The sequence below is a fragment of the Typha angustifolia genome, chromosome 14, assembly GCF_048772165.1.
Source record: "Typha angustifolia cultivar Huaian chromosome 14, ASM4877216v1, whole genome shotgun sequence".
Lineage (NCBI taxonomy): Eukaryota > Viridiplantae > Streptophyta > Magnoliopsida > Poales > Typhaceae > Typha > Typha angustifolia.
The window spans coordinates 13,276,235-13,294,526 of NC_133252.1; the positions used below are offsets into that span (position 1 = coordinate 13,276,235).

General features: G+C 42.6%; 4 protein-coding genes across 4 annotated transcripts; all 4 read right to left on the reverse strand.

Annotated features, from left to right (window-relative positions):
- Positions 1 to 573: 573 nt before the first annotated feature.
- On the reverse strand, positions 574 to 2,986 carry LOC140776640 (L-type lectin-domain containing receptor kinase SIT2-like). Its single transcript, XM_073120406.1, has one exon. It carries the CDS (start codon positions 2,671 to 2,673, stop codon positions 661 to 663), a length of 2,013 nt encoding a protein of 670 aa, XP_072976507.1. The 5' UTR covers positions 2,674 to 2,986; the 3' UTR covers positions 574 to 660.
- Positions 2,987 to 4,735: 1,749 nt separating this feature from the next.
- Positions 4,736 to 7,233, reverse strand: LOC140776380 (L-type lectin-domain containing receptor kinase S.4-like). The gene has a single exon (XM_073120062.1). It carries the CDS (start codon positions 7,055 to 7,057, stop codon positions 4,994 to 4,996), a length of 2,064 nt encoding a protein of 687 aa, XP_072976163.1. The 5' UTR covers positions 7,058 to 7,233; the 3' UTR covers positions 4,736 to 4,993.
- Positions 7,234 to 10,294: 3,061 nt separating this feature from the next.
- On the reverse strand, positions 10,295 to 12,213 carry LOC140776509 (protein PSK SIMULATOR 1-like). Its single transcript, XM_073120240.1, has one exon. The coding sequence runs from the start codon at positions 12,009 to 12,011 to the stop codon at positions 10,602 to 10,604; it is 1,410 nt and encodes a 469-aa protein (XP_072976341.1). The 5' UTR covers positions 12,012 to 12,213; the 3' UTR covers positions 10,295 to 10,601.
- A 2,693-nt stretch (positions 12,214 to 14,906) lies between these two features.
- Positions 14,907 to 15,898, reverse strand: LOC140776440 (uncharacterized). The gene is made up of 2 exons (XM_073120150.1): positions 15,327 to 15,898; positions 14,907 to 14,976 (listed from the first exon to the last, which is right to left on the reverse strand). Exons 1-2 carry the CDS (start codon positions 15,896 to 15,898, stop codon positions 14,907 to 14,909), a joined length of 642 nt encoding a protein of 213 aa, XP_072976251.1.
- Positions 15,899 to 18,292: the final 2,394 nt, after the last annotated feature.

Here is an 18,292-nt window from a genome sequence, read left to right on the forward strand (position 1 = left end):
GCCATCAGATTGCAAGCAGAGCACTCGTTATCAGGAATAGCAATCTTACGATCTCAAACACAGAAATATCTCTGCTTCAAAGACTTTGCCAGTCTAATTTATTGAAAAACTGCTTCTCATTCTAGAATAGCACTACAAGATTTAGCTGTCAATCTATTACCCAACTTCTCTAAGATCATTATGAAGTTAAGGTATTTGTATCGAACGACTACAGATGGGAAAGCAATTGACCTGACATTGAGTGTACGAATATATCATAAATATCCAACAACACAAAGAGCAAGGAAACGGGAAGCAAACAACATTTACTTAACCACATACAAACTAAAGATTCTCCTCGGTGACGCCGGTAAAGGCTGATCGCGGGATGTATTATTTGGCCATATACAGGTCATCTGTTACTAAATCCACTGTTCTAGAAACTAATGTTGATCATCATGTCACTCACTATAGAGAGCGTGAAAGAAAAACACATACATAAGCGTAAGATACAAATTTCCATGCATTTAGAGACCCAATTGAAACATTAGTCATCGTCGTTTGAGAAAATACATTCATCAACCATTCGATCAGTTAAAAAAAAAGTAATCTTTACATAATCTCCAATTACAAAAAGAGCAGTAGATCTACATCAAGATCAGTACACAGCATTCAACTAACTTAATTCCTAGGAGTGAACATAGACGACGAGTTCGTCGCATAAGTGAACTCAGAGGTAGACGGAAACGAGGAGATAATGAAATCATCAAACGACTCATCGTATTTTGAAACTTTGCCACTGTTCATCAACCGATCCGGCGACAAATTTGGCATCACAAGATTGCCTTCCAGTATCTGCACCACTTGCCTCATGCTTGGCCTTGCAACTGGATCAGGATGCGAGCAGGACAATCCAAGCTTCAACACCAACTCCATCTCATCCTCATTATAATCACCTCCTAACTTTTGATCACTGGCCTCCAGTATCCTCTCAAGCTTCCAGGATTCTAAAACGAAGTCTACTAAGTTTGGTACTTCTACTGACTCTTGGAAATCCATGGGCCTTCTTCCACAAGCCACCTCTAAGAGGAAGGCGCCGAAGGCGAACACATCGGTTCTCGTCGTCGCTTTGCCGGTTTTGCTCATCTCCGGAGCTAGGTAGCCCAATGTGCCAACTATGTGAGTCGTTTGTGGATTAGTCCCACGGTCATATAGCCTTGCAAGTCCGAAGTCTCCTAGCTTTCCATTGAGATCGCCGTCTAGTAGAACGTTACTAGCCTTGATGTCTCTGTGCACCACCACTTGCTCCCACTCATCGTGCAAGTATTGAAGCCCAGACGCCACCCCTTTGATGATCTTAAACCTTTGGGTCCAATTGAGACACGAATATTGCTTCCCGTTGTCGAAGAGGAATTTATCAAGACTTCCGTTGGGCATGTAGTCGTAGACTAGTAGGAGCTCCCCTTGCCGGCGGCAGTAGCCGAGGAGCTGCACTAAGTTGCGGTGGCGGAGCCGGCTCATGCTCGCGATCTCGGAGATGAATTCTTTCATCCCCTGTTTTGAATCATGAGATATCTTCTTCACAGCGATCTCGGTTTGCAACGACGGTAGCGCGCCTCTGTAGACCTTACCGAACCCCCCTACTCCGATGAGGTGCTCGTCGTTGAAACCTTTGGTTGCCTTGAAGAGATCTTTGTACGTTAGCCTATGAGGCCCAAACTCCAATTCCCAGTCTTCAAGTAGCTCTGCATATTTCTTCCTCTTTGCTACTACTGACATGGCAGCAGCTACTGAGAGGAGCAATAAGATCACTGCTACCAAAGGCAATGCAACGACTACAGCCAGCGACTTGCTCTCCTTCTTTTCTCCTTGGAGTTTAGGAAGAGAAGGAAGCTTAGAAAGATCTATTTCTTGAGCAACTCCATTAAGGCTGAAGCTCCATGCGAGAATATAATGCTTGCCGGTCGCCGCTCCTGTCGACGCCGAGAAGCCGACATACATATCATCCAACACAACCGATGAGAGATTAACCTTGGAAGACACGAGAGGTCTACTAGGTTTAGGCTCATGGATTGGAGATATGGTGACATCTAGTTGCATATCCACACCACTGTAATCTATCCAGACTTGCATTGGGTCTCCGCTAATCAACTTTAGGCTTGTAAAATTACCAGTTTTGGCATCAAAGTAAGCAGCCGGAGATGAGTTTGTAGAGCTCAAGTTATTGACATCGATTCCCGCATGGTTGTTATTGATGTCATGGAACTCCACAGTCTTGACTGTGTCTAACTCGATGGCAACTACATGGTTCGTAGAATTGCCATTGTCTGATGTGTTGAAGAGGCCCAAGTGTTGGCTTGGCATCGATCCAGGTAGATCAGTGGAAGGCGAGATTGCAAAGGCGATGCCATGGCCACTCGAATCTGGATACTGTGGTCGGATTGCAAAAACAAAGATTGTAGAGAAGGATTGAGGCATACCATCTGAAGCCTTCTTGAATTGGATAGGAACAGGGTAGAAGCCATGGCCTAGTATTTCCTGGGTCTCGTTTGTTAGCCTCAAGAGTCCGCCGGCTTCGATCTCCGCGGAGCCGCTCAGCCGCAGGTTTGAGCTGCTGAATCCATTGAACAAGAACTTATGCGATGCGGCGGCGAATTGAACAAGAAGGATCAAAATTAGGATCTTGGGGAGCATGACAATGATGATATGTTAGACAGAGAAGAAGTTGTTAATTTCCTCTTTTGTGGCCTTTGGCGTAGATATATAAGAAATAGGAGGAGTTCCCTTCTCGACTGCCTGCCACCTTATGTAGTCCACCTATCGTCGTCAAAGAGGGACTGGAAATGGACAACCTTGACGAAATTGCAAAGCTCTCTGTACATCGGAAAGATATATGAGGAAGCACTGCATTCATGGCTGCTTCCTTTTGGTAGTTGTGCTCATGTGAGAGATTTGTGTGGATGCCATTGACGGAGACTTTGGATTATAACTGCCCTTCAATTGAAATCCAGTAAACACATGTCCTAGTTTGATTCGCATTTACTTGCCTTGTTTCAACACCTAGTTTGGAGGGAGAGAAAGTAACGAGAGAAGATAACTTTTTTTATTTTTTTTTAGAAAGTAAGGAAAAGAGAAAAAGTTCCTAACCGTCGCTTTTTTTTTGTATCTCCTTAAAAATAGCGAGAAAATGTGAAAAATATATATAAAAATCATCTTTATATTTTAACTTTGGACACAGATAGAATATGGTAAAAGAGAAGAGAATCAGGAGACATTTTTTATTTTCTTCTTTGAATTGAATTTTTAGGGAAAAAAAAAAGGGGTGACGAAAAAATAGCTGCTTCCTCCGGACCAAACAAGATTTAAAAAAAAAATGTATTTATTTTTATTTTTTATAACTAAACAGAGAATAAAGGTAGCCGGCATGACACGGGAGAGACCACCTCATGAAAACATCCACATGGCAATTGACTAATCAACACAAGTAAAGAAAAGGGGGGGGGGGGGGGGGGGGGTAGTTGCTATGTGTGTGATAAATGGATCCATTGAATAATGCATATAATCCAAGCAACTCATTTAAGTCAATACGGTTGGGGTTAGAGGTTACTTAGAAAAAAGACAGGGACCAGGACATAGCCAGTTGATTATAATGAGACGAATAAAGATGCTTGGTACCGGGTAGGTGTCTATATATGTAAATAAGAGATTTGAGTAAAGGACATGGGCAAGCTCATAGTTTTAAGACAAATACAGCAAAAAAAAATTTGTTACATTAATCTCGCTGCTATTAACTATGCTTTGTTCCTTATAAATGTCTAGAAAGTTGCTTGAATTTTCTAATCTACAGTGTTAAGCATCTACCTATAATTATATATATATATATATATCTACTTTTTGGATGCTCCCTAAACAATAAAAACAATCTTTGTCAGTGAGTTATTTTGATGGAATTTGCTCACGTGATTTACACATTGACTATTTTATTTTCTACATTTCAGAGCACTGCTGCCCTCATTTCTTACTTTAATAAATAAAATAATTAAAATACCCCTTAGACAAGTATACGTTAAGTCAAATTGTTCACAAACTCCTGGCAAGTAAAAATAATATAGAATTATAGTAATTGTCGGTCAATAATTAATCATATTGCAAGTCAATGCCACTAGGTGTAAACATTATTTTGCCTAACTGGTTCACAACATGTTTATAGTTTTAATTTTAATAGTTTAGGAGGTGTTATTTTGTCTAATTAGTTCACGACATGTTTACAGATTTAATTTTTAATAGCTTGAGAGGCGTTAATATTAGATTATTTTAGTTCAGGAGTCAGTGTATTATTATGCTATTATATTATTCAGGAGGTGTAAATAAGCTCCAATAAGTTAGGACTAAAAGGTCTTTGTATAGTTGCTGACCATTTTGGACTAAATAATAGATTTTTTAAATATCTACATTTTGGACTTAGGAAGAAAAAAAAAAATCAATATGAAGTACTCAAACACCAATTAGATTCCATATAATTCAAGAGTGAGCTATAATATCCAGATCTTGATTGGGCCCATCAAGGCCCAAATTTTATGGGTCAAGAAAGAAACTTTTGTTAAGTAATAAGCGACTACTTCGGATGCTTGTTTTCTTCGTTTATGGGTATTACAACTCCTAAACTATATGCACCGTATAGAGTTAGTATAATCCGAAAAATATTGCCTAAAATTATCTGTGATGTTAAGAGAATAAAAGGTAAACAAAGAAAGGAATACGTAAGCCAAGAAGATCCTTTCCTCAGAATATACAAATTTATTAACACTTCTATCTATTTTCTCACAAACACCATCAATGATATCATCAGGTAAAAATCATTTACTCACATTACACAAACACGCCACTTCTTTTGACGAAGTCTCACGCATCCGGGTCCCAGCGGTACCCGATCCATTAACCAAAATACTATCACATGGGCAACAAAAACAAAGCCCAAGAGAATTCTCGGGGCCCACTTTCTTGCGGACCGCGTTCACACGCTCCCACGTGAGACCCGTGACAGGGGGGAGTACACGAAGGAGGCGACTCCTTCTCCGCCCGCCACGTGCACGACTTCCTCCCCGCCGGAGGCCGACACCTTCTCGAACGAGGACGAGGGATAGGAGTGCACGAAGTCGTCGAACCCGACCTTCCCTTCGTAGCCTTCAGGCGGCATGCACGGCAGGTCTGGCACCTCGGCCGCATCCCCGCCGTCGAGGTACCTCACCACCTCCCTCATCGTGGGTCGCTCCGCCGGGGACGGATGGGAGCACATCAGTCCCACCTTGATCGCCACCGTCACTTCCTCCATGTCATACACCCCCTCGAGCCTGGGGTCCACCGCGTCGCCCCAATTCCGCTGGGCCCATCTCTCCCAAACCCAGTCCACCAAGACGAGCTCCTCCGGCACCGCCTTGGGCTCGATAGGGCGCCGGCCGCACACGACTTCCAAGACGAGGGCGCCGAAGGCGAACACGTCGGAGCTGGTGGTGGCGCGGCCGGTGCGGGTCATCTCGGGGGCGAGGTAGCCGAGGGTCCCGACCACCCGAGTCGTGCTCGGGTTCGCGCCGTGCTCGTAGAGCTTCGCGAGGCCGAAGTCGCCAAGCCGGCCGTTGAACTCGCCGTCGAGGAGCACGTTGCTGGCCTTGACGTCACGGTGGAGGACGACGTGCTCCCACTCCTCGTGGAGGTACAGGAGCGCGGAGGCGACGCCACGGAGGATCCTGTACCGCTGGGACCACGAAAGGAGTCGCCTTTCCGTTTGCGCCGGCGCCTTCTCGTCACAAAAGAGGAACTTGTCGAGGCTTCCGTTGGGCATGTAGTCGTAGACGAGGAGGAGATCTGCTCGTCGGCGGCACCAGCCCTGGAGCTGAACCAAGTTCCGGTGGCGGAGCCGGCCAATGCTGGCGATTTCAGCAACGAACTCGCGGATCCCCTGGCGGGATTCGTGGGAGACGCGTTTCACAGCGACCTCCGTCTTCGAACCGGGGAGGACTCCCCTGTACACCTTGCCGAAGCCGCCGAAGCCGAGGAGCTCTCGATCGCGGAATCCCTTGGTTGCCATCTTCAGCTCCTTGTAAGAGAAGCGGTGTGGGCCGTACTCCAATTCCCACTGCTCGATTACGTCGGCGTTTTTTATCTTGTAGAAAAGGTAGCCGCCAAGGGCGGCGGCGGCGACGAAAACGACGAAGGAGGAGAAGGCCGTGGAGAGGATAAAGGTGGTATGACTCTTCTTTGGGTTGGGGAGAGAAGGCAACGCGGAGAGATCAAGGGAAGGGGCGGCTCCATTCATCTTAAAGTTCCAACCCATCAAGTAATGGGAGCTCGCGAGCAACCCAGTGGAAGCCGAGAAGCCTACGAACATTTGATCATGTAGGATTGGGGTTAAATCGACCGGAAAGGAGATGAGAGGATTATCGGGTTTCGATGAGGAAGTCGAGATCCAGACATTGAGAATTTTCTTGACCCCATCGTAGTCGACCCAACCCTGGATCGTGCCGCCGCTCTTGAGATTGATGTCGGCGGCAGAGGCGGACGCATTCGAAATCATGTCGTTGATATTGACCCCGACATGGTTGTCGTTGATGTCGTGGAACTCGAAGTCCTGCACGGTGTCGAACTCCACCGCGAAGACGTGGTTGGTCACGTTGCCGTTGTCGTTGGCGTTGAGGAGGCCAAGGTACTGGCTTGGGAGCGCACCTTTGAGATCCTTGGAAGGGGTTATCGCGAAGGCGAGGCCATGGCCGCCGAGCTTTGGGTACTCTGGGACGATGGCGAAGGCGAAGGCGGTGGAGAAGGAGAAGGCGGAGCCGGAGGTGGCGTTTTTGAACTGGAGAGAAGTTGGGTAGAAGGCGTGGCCTATGAGCCGGCTCGTCTCGTTCGTCAACCGAAGGATACCGCTGGGTTCGATCTCGGCTACCCCGTTCATGCTTATGTTGATGTTATTGTTGCCGCCGTCGCCATTGAATCCGATGTAGGCGAACTCATCTTGCTGGGATCTGGAGGGGAGGAGAAGAGAGAAGAAGACCAAGATCATAAAGGTGAGATGTTTAGCCATTGGAGGTGGGAGAAATGGAAGGGGGTTTAGTGTAGAAGAAGAGATCGAGAAAAGGAGAGAGATTTTCTTAGAGGTTTGGTTTGTTGTTGATCGAGGTTTTTGTAGCAGTGGTGAAGTTGGGGGGAGGAAGACTAAAGCGACAATGACGGTGATGGAGGAATATAATATTCTAAACCGGTCAGAGGGTGAACAATAAGATATCCTTATCTCGATTGCATTCGATTACCCATTCGGAATTTGATTTTCTATTTTTTTCTCCTCTCTTATTTGCGATCTCTTTTAGAAGTGTGCTTAAAATATGTTCAACATGTATAATTTCTAATTATATATATATATATATATATATATATATATTCTTATCTCAAATAAAAAGATAGCTAACAATATAACAACAATATAAAGAGTAAAATAAAATTATAACGGCTGTTCAGAGAGCGACAAGACGAAGGTGGTAGAGTAATGAGGAAGGATGGGAGAAGATGAGCAGTAGTGAGGGACCAACCAGGTGGGCAGTGGAAAAGCGAGGGGGGGGCGATGAGAAGAGGAGCGTAGAAAAGAAACAAATAGAGGGGAAATAACCCTCCACCTAGCCCTTTAGAAAAATAATTTAATAGTCGATATTACTGTGGTGACTTGATGAAGTAATCGTACCATTTTTATATTATTCGAATTTAAGTCATATTAGCTAATCAAACGAGAGGCTTTTAGTAAAGTGAATTAGAGAAGGATATTATACATTTCTGTAGAGTTTATTATTTTCCATCATCTCAAATTCTCAATTAAGAGGAGGATGCCGCGTAATTTACCAAAAGTGCCCTCACGCGGAGGGAGAAAGGAAAGCACGTGCAGTGGCCAGTGGGCCATCTCAAAAACATTATTGTAGTTCAAAAGCGTAGTTCAGAATGAGGTGTAAGTGGACCCCATAGACGTCGCACTGGATGCATCAATCTCGACCGTCCACTTCGATCGCGGGCCCATATATGGGCCACACTGAGTAGAGCGGCACACAGTTTAATACAACTCTGCCTGCTTCCAAATCGCACAACTTCGTGAGACTTTTGAGTACATCCCGAGATATATTTATGGTCCTTTATAATATACTATTGGGAGAGAGATGTGTCCACTTTGACTTTTGACTGATGCACTGATAGAATATTGGTGAGAAAGTCAAAAGGGACAACGTAATGGTCGTTGCTCGGAGGATTGAGGAGAGGAGTGGAAGACGGAGTGCAACTCCACTGTAAGTGAGGTCAAAACTAATAGGCCCCCGAAGAGGTGAGCTTGGTCAACGGATAGGTAGAGTTGCACCACGTTTTAGATATTTTATATTGGCCTAATGATCAATTATAGCATTTCGTCTCGCAGTTCTGTCTCATTGCACGCGAAAGCTACCATCCAAAGAGAGCCGACTTAGAAATTCTCAACTGCAAGATATCGTGTTGCTTTTGACTTAATTTATGGTGATAGGCGATAACCCATTTGTTTCTTACCAACTCCAATATCATACTGCAAAGCAGATTCATATCGGATGGTCTTATAAGTAACTTATATTACGAGCAGCATCTAAAAGAAAGCACAAAGGGACAAACTGAAACACCTGAAATCAGTAGCAGAGAACATCAAATTCTGTAGCAATATTTAACGCGGAGAGGTCATATCATCTGAAATTTGTTTAGGGATTTACTTGTAAACTAAACATCAGGCCGCTGTTTCTTGTGTTTGTGCCCTGTAGAGCTTCTCTGTTCCCTGTGATACCATAACAACTGAACATTGATACCTCAGTGATGAAGAGAGTGAGCACAATTACCTCTTCAACTTAGCAGGCTAATCCGTATGGCCAACCTCGAATTTTCGAGATACTCATCATGAGAAAGCTAGGAATACTCTGAAATCAATCATGAAAACTTGAGTCAACGTAGATGACAGAATTAATGCAACAAAACATTTTGACTCATAAGCATGTAGCACAAGACTCCGATAGACAGTATCTAAAGAGACATCCAAGAGTACAGGCCTAAAATGGAACAGAGGATAAAAAGAAATGAAGAATAAATTGAGAGCAAGCAAGACACACAGATCAAATTTATGAACTAAAAAAATTATCTCCTGTACAGTGAAGCTGAAACTTTCTTGAAATACAGGTATAGTGGGAATCACTTATACAGCATCCAATCAGGTTTATTTTATATAGAGTATTAAGTATATCAATTAAAGGAACAAATGTTCGCATGCATTGACCATATACAACTCACAAAATCATATGCTGCTTAGAGAAGGGAACCTGGAATCAACTCTCCTCGACTCCATACTTTTGTTCATCCACCCTACTCTATGTTGAAGTGAGATGCCTTTTACATTGCTCTATGTTGAAGTGAGATGTCTACTGAATGCAGTCTCTGATTGTAAGATTTTGGGTTTCCTCAACTCGATACTTCATCTCTCGGATATTTGAAGACAATCAACAAACAGCAATGTAAAAATTCTGGAATTCAGAAAAAAAAAATTAATAAAATCTTTTCCCTGTTAAAGGACCGTCTCTCTTATGGATATGCATTTGTACATACCTGAGAATGCACTTCCATCTTCTGTTCATCCACCTTACTCCAAAGCAAAAGCAAGGGAACTAAAGGCTAGCAAGAAACGTTGTCCCTGAGAACCTATCCTCTGACATAAAAATAGCAGTCATTCAAGCTGAGCTAGCAAAAAAATGTTGTTCCTATGATTCTTCTCCTGCATGATCAAAATGGCCAACATTTTCACAGTCCATGTTCGAAGATAGTTCAGCATCTCTGATCCTTCACTTTCAAATAGTTCTGTTGCGCGTTATAGGGGCACCAGCTCAAAATTCCACCAAATTAGTTCATATGTAATCAGGATGTCATAGAGAGCTATAATGCTTGTTATATGTCATCATAATCTTGTCTGAAACAAATCCGAAGGCTCACTGACTTCTGCTGGAAAGTATACCTCCACAAACATTATCACTGCATAATTAGATACTAACATGGATTATAATTGTATAATCTCTTAACTAATCAGCGTTGGCCCACACTGTCTACCCAAAATGATCTACCCTTCTGTGGATAAGATGTATCACTTTCAACAAAGTCAACACGCAAAACCAACAATTTGACACTAAGAAGTGGAAGTCAATCAGATGATAACACTCCATTCACATTGAACATCTCAGTGTAAGATAAACTGAAAGGTATGCAAAAGAAAATCCAAAGAATAATATGGCCAAGCCTGAGCTACAAATTAAATAATACAGATGAATATAGTATCGTCCAGATGGAATCAGGAGATTGTACAACACCACTATAGATAACTTACTTTACATCAAAATGAATGTAATTGTCTCCTATGTTGATTTTCATGAAAAGAATTCTTGATATAAGGCTATAAGATAGAAGAAATAGATACCATATCAGTAATGCTACAAACCGACCAATTTCTCTCCTAATAATGATAGACCATTTCAATAGAATCTTTAGCCAATTCAAGTTTAAATTTTGTTTTGTTTTTTGAAGAAAAAATATCTAACTCAATATCTAAGCGACCCACGCAGCCTCTCCTCGTACCAGCACACGCAGCTCAAGCCAACCAATACCTCCGCAATCGCCGCCTCGGTCTTCTCCCGATCCGATAAATGCAGTGTTTGTATCATCAGAGCCCTTGGATTCGTTTGAAAGCGCATCCGACGGTCCATATTCCGCTCCTCCTGCCAGCGTATCGTATCGTGTGCCATCGGCCCTAGCCACGCCAGTATCCGCGCCACCGCTTCCTTCCACCCCTCCGCTAAGCTGCCATCCAGTGGCCCCCGATTCCTCCACGAATCTCGAAGCTTCGATCGCACCGTCGAGCGTAGTCCAGCAGGAAGCATCTCGTACACGTCTTCTCTTTCCGCGCACTCCTCGACTCCACTTTGTAGCAGCTTCTCGGCCGATAAGATCACGTTCGCGTACCGTAACGCCATGCCGGCAACCCCCACCGTATCCGGATGCGCTTCAAGTGCCTTCGTCCAGTTCATATCGGGTTTGTCCGATGCTTTGGCCCCAAATATCGGGCAGGAATTCCTCATCGGTATGTCCACTGCCACACGTTTCTTCTCGATCGGACCGGATGAGAACTTGGGGTAGAGCCGGAGCTTGAGATGGGCTTGAGTGAAACGGACCCGGATCCTATCCGTTACGAGAACCGGAGGGAGACCCGGCACGAAAGGTCCGAAAACGACACAGATCCGGGCGAAGACCGCGAAAGCGGACTCCGCCATGAGCCCGACCGCTTTATCGAAACCCTGGGCCCAAAGCGACTCATCCTTGAGCCGCTTAACCTTGTGGCGCTGCGATTTCAACTCGAGCCGGAACGAGTCGGATCCGAGAATGGTGTCCTTCTGTAACGGTATCGGACCGCTATATCGGGTCCATCTCTCGACCATCTTCCGCTCCGTTGCTTCCAATTCGTCCATCACCTCCACCTCGGCGAAGAGTTTAGCCGTCACGGCTATATACTTCTCCATCTTCTTAACCCTCCTCTCGATTCCTTTTTTAGTAAGTCGGATCCCGAGGAGGTCGAGATCGGCGGAGCCGGCCTTGAGATCGGTGTAGTGGCGGGCGAAATTTCGGGTTAGATTTCCGCGGCAGCGAGATCCGACACGGGAGATGGAAGCGGCTGCGCGGTCGAGGTCGTCCATGAGCTCGTAGCAGGCGAGGCGGAGGAGCAAAGCCTGGTCGGTGGAGTTGAGGTAGGCGACGCCCTGCGATCTCATCGTATCCGACCGGAGCTTCAAGATCTCCCGATCCGACATGGAGAAGTGGAGCGACACGAGGCGCGACATGGCGGCGGCGGCCTCGAAGGCGAGGATCCCGAGGGGGGTGTCATCTGGTCGGAGGTCACGGCCCGGGATTAGATCCGACCCGATTTGGGAGGAGAGCCAAGATTTAGGGACGACCATGGAGGTATGAATCGACGACGATCACCTCCTCCTCCTCCTCCTCCTCCTCCTCCTCTTCCCCTCCTCGTTTCTTCTTCTTCTTCTTCTATTGTCTTGTTTGAATCTATGCTTGGTATTATTAGTGTAGGTGAGAGTAGATTGAGGGGTATTTGAGGGCGACGAATTGGGCGCGCGCAACATTTTCTAAGAGGCTTCTTGGCAACGCGTAGTTGGCCGTTAGATTCTACAACAAGTTTCAGGCGACGACTTATTTTTCAAAAAAAAAAAAAAGAAAGAAAGTAAATTTCGAAGCCGGTTTCTGGTGGGAACTCAAAAGAGATGGTTGGTCGTTTACCACCGCGTTGGGCATTGCGTTGAATAACTATTAAACAACCTTGCCAAATAATTCTCTGAATCGCACTTCAATATTATATTGGGTAATTATTGGTCGGGTTTCAAGATAGATAGATAGATTATTAGATCATTATGGAGCACTATTATGTTCCACGTCAACAATTGAGGCGGCGAAGATCTATATCATTTTCTTCGTGTACACACAGGGGGGGGGGGGGGGGGAAGGCAAATATTATTATTATTATTTATTTATTTTGAGGGGGATGGGGCGGGGGGGGTTTGTTGTCAAGGAGAATTGCCATATACTGCGGCTCTGCATGCGCGTGGGCTCCACCATTTGAATCGACGGAGTTTATTAGTAAATGAGACCAACCGACTGACCGTGCCTTACGATGACACCTTCAATCCCGTGATGAAGACGACGACAGAGACGTCTCTTCGACGGTTTTGAGGGGACTCAGATCACTTCCTTCTTCTTTATCTCTTCGATCGACTCTCGATCCTTATGCATCTTACCCCCCCTAATTTTCATCTTATTTGCAACAGCTCGTTTCGTATTAGTTTGATCCCTTAGCCATGTGCTTTTCCATTATATATGCACGCACTTCTTCAATTCTCTATTTCTGTCTCTCAAACAATATTTTCTGCCACATCCCAAGAACACGACACAGCACAAGACCACACCAACCCTCTTATACTGACCCCTCACAGAAAGTAGTATTCCTTGAAAATATTTATCAAACCTCTCTCTCTCACACTCTCTCTCTAGATTTCTTTCTCTTGTGTCTAAATATGATACATATAGCAGTCCAGCCCTCTCAGTTTTCATCCTTTCAAGGGAAGATGAATCACTAGTTAGGGTTGTTCTTAAAGTCTTCTGCAACATCCCTCATGCTTTGTTCAGTCTGCTCTCAAATTCTTCTGCAACCTATTAAACCCAAAGTTGCGTTTCACTTGGTGTACACTGCTTAACTATATAAATTTGAGCATACAGATGATATGAAGCAGAACCACTCAGCAAGCTTAGGATTAATGGCAAGGTGAGGACAAGCTTAGCCAAAGATGCTTTCAAACAGTAATATATGTTTGCCTTCTTACAAGCTTAATATTGAAGTGTGAGGGCAAAATATACATTTGAATAGTAGCTTATCAACCAGATTTGCTTTGTATAAACGCAATATGCAAAATAGAGTACCACATATACTTGTATACATAGACCTATAGATAAGTATGATAGTCTCACATAACATTGCTAAGTGAGAAATTATTTAGAATAAAATAGATAAGGAGTTCATGTAGAAAGAACACAAAAATATCATACTTAAATAGATGAGCATTCTGATGAAATACTTCATACCTGTACCCAAATACTGATGCGAATTAAACATTTAAACGAATCTAAGTCTATATGTAGCAAGAACTCAGTTATAATAGGTGCCATATCTGTCCTATAATATCAAACTCAACTTTTTTCTTTTCTTTGGAGAAAATAGTATCAGACTCAACTTTATCCATACACATATAAATTAACTATAAGCATATCGGCGTTATAGCAGTACAGCTCACTGTAAGAAACAAGGAATTCAGATATCACGTGGATTTATTCCTTTTAATGGTTTTATAATTGACTTGTTAAATATAATAATGAAGAGATTCCATTAGATCATGAACGTCTTAACAAGATACTGCATGATGCACCTGACAGTGGTAAGTATAAGGTTTTACTGATGATAACTAATATGGCTTCTCTCTATTCCTTAACTATCCTCACCTGCGTGTGGTTTATTTTCTATTGGTAGAATGTGTTAGTTTTTGTGTAGCAGACTGGTCAAAGAAACAAAGTCGACAATGTCACCAGTTGCCATGCACTTTGAGCCAGTACTTCTCCGATAACGCCATCTCTCTCTCTTTCTCTCTAACTAATTTTCTTATTCTTCCTTTCTCTATCTATCTAGAGATGGTTATTTCACTATCCAGAAGAGCTTAATCAGTTTCCTTTTTCCCTACACTAGTTTTTAGTGTCAACTATACAACACGATTCTAGTAAATAACTAATCCTTTTAACCATACGAAATCGAAAAAGTTCTATTTCCAAGAGAAGCATGACAAGAAGAACGTATACAAGAATTTATGACTTTTTCTAGCACCTATATAGATGATCTTAAATTACCAACCAAAAGAAGTAACTGTTATCCTGCTGACACGGAGAGCAAAAATCAAAGCATGTTCTGACAGTTATATTAGATTATTGCTGTCTATATATGAAGAGTCTCATGTGGATTTATTGAAGCTCTATATATTGGATTCTATAATCCTGATCGTGCAAACGAATAATTTAACTAAAGGAATGTTACTCCAAGTCGTTCAAATTTCAAAAGAATGTCAAAAGAACTGGATCATACATAAATGACCTCGATCAAAATCCTTGTTGGTTGTACCAAAAGATGCAATCGGAGATGTCATATTGATGACACTCAGAACTCGTGAGCCAGTTCAGTACTCCTCTTGTTCAATGAGCTCTTGTGAGTTGCTGCTAGAGTGTCGAATTTTTACGGTGTGAACTTAATTTAATGAAATTGAAATTGCATTCCAGTATAAAGAGCGATACATATGAGTAGTGTCAACACCATACCTGAATAAAGCGAAAGATGAAACGCAAGCAACAACTCAAAACTGAAGAGAAAAGCCTTTGGCTATAAGGTGGAAGAAGAAGAGGAACAACAAAGAAAGGGAAGGAAAATAGCATTAATAAAAGAGAAAAATCCATGCAGAGATATGGATAATTTATTGTTCAAGCACTTCAAACCTTGCAAGTTGTATTAGAATTTAGGATCACTTCCTAGCCTGAGCTCGAGATCTAGTTCTTCGACTGGTCTAGCACCTAGTTTTAGTACTTCAGGTTGTTGTTGTTGTTGTTGATGATGATGATGCTGATGATGATGATGATGCTGATCTGAAGAGGATTTCATGAAGAAAGGAAACATAGGATCCATATGGCGTCTCTTGCCACTGATTAGATCCACATCGTCGTCGTGGTCGGACCGACAACTTGGTATGCTATAACCAACTTCCCTTAGCTTCAGTTTCTCTTTCCCGAGATTCATGTCCATCATCGCAACCCGTTGAGCGGTTCTTGGATCGGTGAGGAATCGATCGGAGTTGTTATCGCTATGTTCATGCATGGATGCTACAGCAATACAATTAGGGCTGGAGAGGGTTCTACATACCAGAGAACCAACCTGATCTGGAAGCTGTTTCTCTTGGCCTTCACCTGTGGGGCTTGGAGATTGCTTGAGCCTCGCTCGATCCCTCCGGTGCACGTTCATGTGACCCCCGAGCGCTTGGGCTGATCGGAATTCCCTTCTGCAAAAGCTGCATGAGTAGGATCTTGGAGGCCATATGTAATCTCCTAAGTTGCTGGCAGCGTCCTCCACAAAGTCTTGTTCTTCCCTTAAATCATTGTAGGTGGAAGAAATTTTGTGGTATAAGGTTCCAACAAGAGGTTTATCAGTCAATTTCCTCCTAGCCCACATCCAGTACTTCCTTTTCTCCATTACACTGCACTTAGATCAAGAAGATCGATCTCGGGTATCCAAGTGCTTCAGGTGTAGATGGAAGAGACTATATTATCTTCTAGCTATCAGGAAAGGGAGCTTAGTTGAAAGTCTCCATCCCCTCAAGGTTGTTGTAGGTAGAGATATTCTAAATTTTATAAGTGAAATTAGTTCTTTTTTCACCTACTATATTTTTTCCTGAGATAGCTATCTTTGCTACACTTAGGGTTCCTTGGAAAATTAATCCTAGACCATGTGTTCATATATAGCTTACTAGGCTTGCCTACAGTGATCAGCATGGCCCCAAGACTTTCCAGGATACCGAATGTGGCATGCTCAATACTTGGGCACAAATTAGAAGTAGAATTTGATTGATACAATATAAAACATTATATTATAACTAATGATCCATTTGTCCAACAGGGTTTCAGGTTTTATATCATTGTTCAATCATTCTCCTTATTCAAGCATCACAGGTTCAATAAACAAATGGTAACTTGTGCTTCTCAACCTCCATTTTCTGGTGCTTGTTTGGTCTGCCAAGTTGTGATTAGAATCCTTGAGTCGTATCTTCAAGATTATTTCAATGAGATGGGTCATCCATTAAGTGATATAGAGATAATTTTAAGCTGACACTTCCTACCTGTACTGCTTGGGTCTTGTGGCCCTTGCCTTCCTTCTCCTATCATTCTTTTGCTTGATGCTTAATCAAGAATCATAATATATATCGGGTGATTAATCCTCGATAAATCAGCATCATTGACTAAGGTAAGTATAATTTCTGGAACTGGTTACATCATCTTCCAAGGATCTTCCAAAAAGAAAAGGTTATCCAGCCAAAAGGCAGCCAAGAACTTTCCATCCTACTCATAATCATCAAGACATCTACTATCAGTTCAGGAGCATCAGACAACAATGAAAGGCTGAAAAAGTGAAAATCCCAAAGATAAGCAATCAACTACTTAATAATAATGACTTTGGAATTCTATGCTCTACTTCAAATACTTCAATCTCAACTTGGTTCCCTACACAATAAAGTTAATGCTATACAAAGAAAAACCAAGAGTAGAAACAAAGAGGAGTAATAAATAAATTACAGGATTGTTGACTGGGTCGTAGAGCAGTCACATTTCATTTTAGTTGAGACATGACACTGAAACACCATGCACCTTGAATTCAACCTCACCTTTTCTTTGGCCTTCATAGCACTATCTTTTCTCACTTCCCTGCTCTTTTGACTCATCTCCTGGACCTTTGCTCAGAGATTCTTCATGTTCTATTACATTATCAATTTAAGGATTGTTGGTACTGAGAGTAGGTAGTCTTGGAGTCCCACATCAAATTAAAGGAAGAAAAAAAAATAGGGATAACATTAGGATTGGAATATGGAACTGAGTACAATTCAAAGTTTCAGTTGTGGGTGATACTTGTAAGTGCTATGAGAGAATATTTTACTGTTTTTCTTCTATTTTCATGTCCTATCCTTCAGTACAATCTTTTGGATTATCTAACATTTGAGTAGGGCTTACTGATATATTTAAGTTTCAATTATTTGACATGTTGGTGTTCTATCATGTGGGACTTAGTATTTGACAGGGTATCTGTCTTGAGAGGTCCCATGAACTGTGCAAAAAGAGTTGATGCCATAACTATTTAACTTTCCCTTCAGTGTTCCTCTGTCTTTTGGCATTATGTGGCTTTTTTTTTTCTCTCAGTTTGCTGCAACTCTAAAAACTTTTAAGTTGATGATTGAATGCCAATTATCCTGACTTGTAACACAAGTATTTCTGAATCATGATACACAGAAAGGCATTTCATTAGCTCGAATCATAAACTTTTTGTTCCATGAATTCATAAATTTGGATCTAAAATTATTGTACCATTCTGAAAGAATTTTAGAATCAAGAGTAGTAAATGTTGCGTTAAGCAATTGTCTGGATGCTCTAGCATTAATTCCGACATTCGGGCTTGCAGAAGATCCACTTCCTCTGTTCATTCACATGCAGCAACTTCGCAAAACTTGGGACCCCACAGATGACATTCTTCTCGTCATGCTATTATCAATTCCGAGTGCAATTAAGCTGGGTTTAATCCAGGATTAAACATAATGGCTTTATGATTAGGACTGCCATGAGAGCATACATTGACTAATTGTATATTACTATCAGAAAACCTTGTGAAACGTCATCGTAGGCAGTTGTTGTCACCCATGAAGAAAATGTTTAAATGTTGGAGAGAGAGCAAGCGAGAGAGAGAGAGAGAGAGAGAGAGAGAGAGATTGGATTTGATACCAAAAGTATCTTCCATCGTAATCACAAACCAAGGTGCTAGCTAATTGTGTATATTTGATTGTCTTAATGCAGTGCCTGCTCTAGCTGCAATGCCTTTGAAAGT

Excerpts from the sequence above, each read along its gene's own strand:
- LOC140776380 (XM_073120062.1), bottom strand. The coding sequence starts at position 7,057 with ATGGCTAAACATCTCACCTTTATGATCTTGGTCTTCTTCTCTCTTCTC.
- LOC140776640 (XM_073120406.1), bottom strand. The coding sequence starts at position 2,673 with ATGCTCCCCAAGATCCTAATTTTGATCCTTCTTGTTCAATTCGCCGCC.
- LOC140776509 (XM_073120240.1), bottom strand. The coding sequence starts at position 12,011 with ATGGTCGTCCCTAAATCTTGGCTCTCCTCCCAAATCGGGTCGGATCTA.
- LOC140776440 (XM_073120150.1), bottom strand. The coding sequence starts at position 15,898 with ATGGAGAAAAGGAAGTACTGGATGTGGGCTAGGAGGAAATTGACTGAT. Across the intron at positions 14,977-15,326 it reads AGACGCCATATGGATCCTAT|GTATGGTGTTGACACTACTC; the intron begins GTTTCCTTTCTT and ends CGCTTTATTCAG.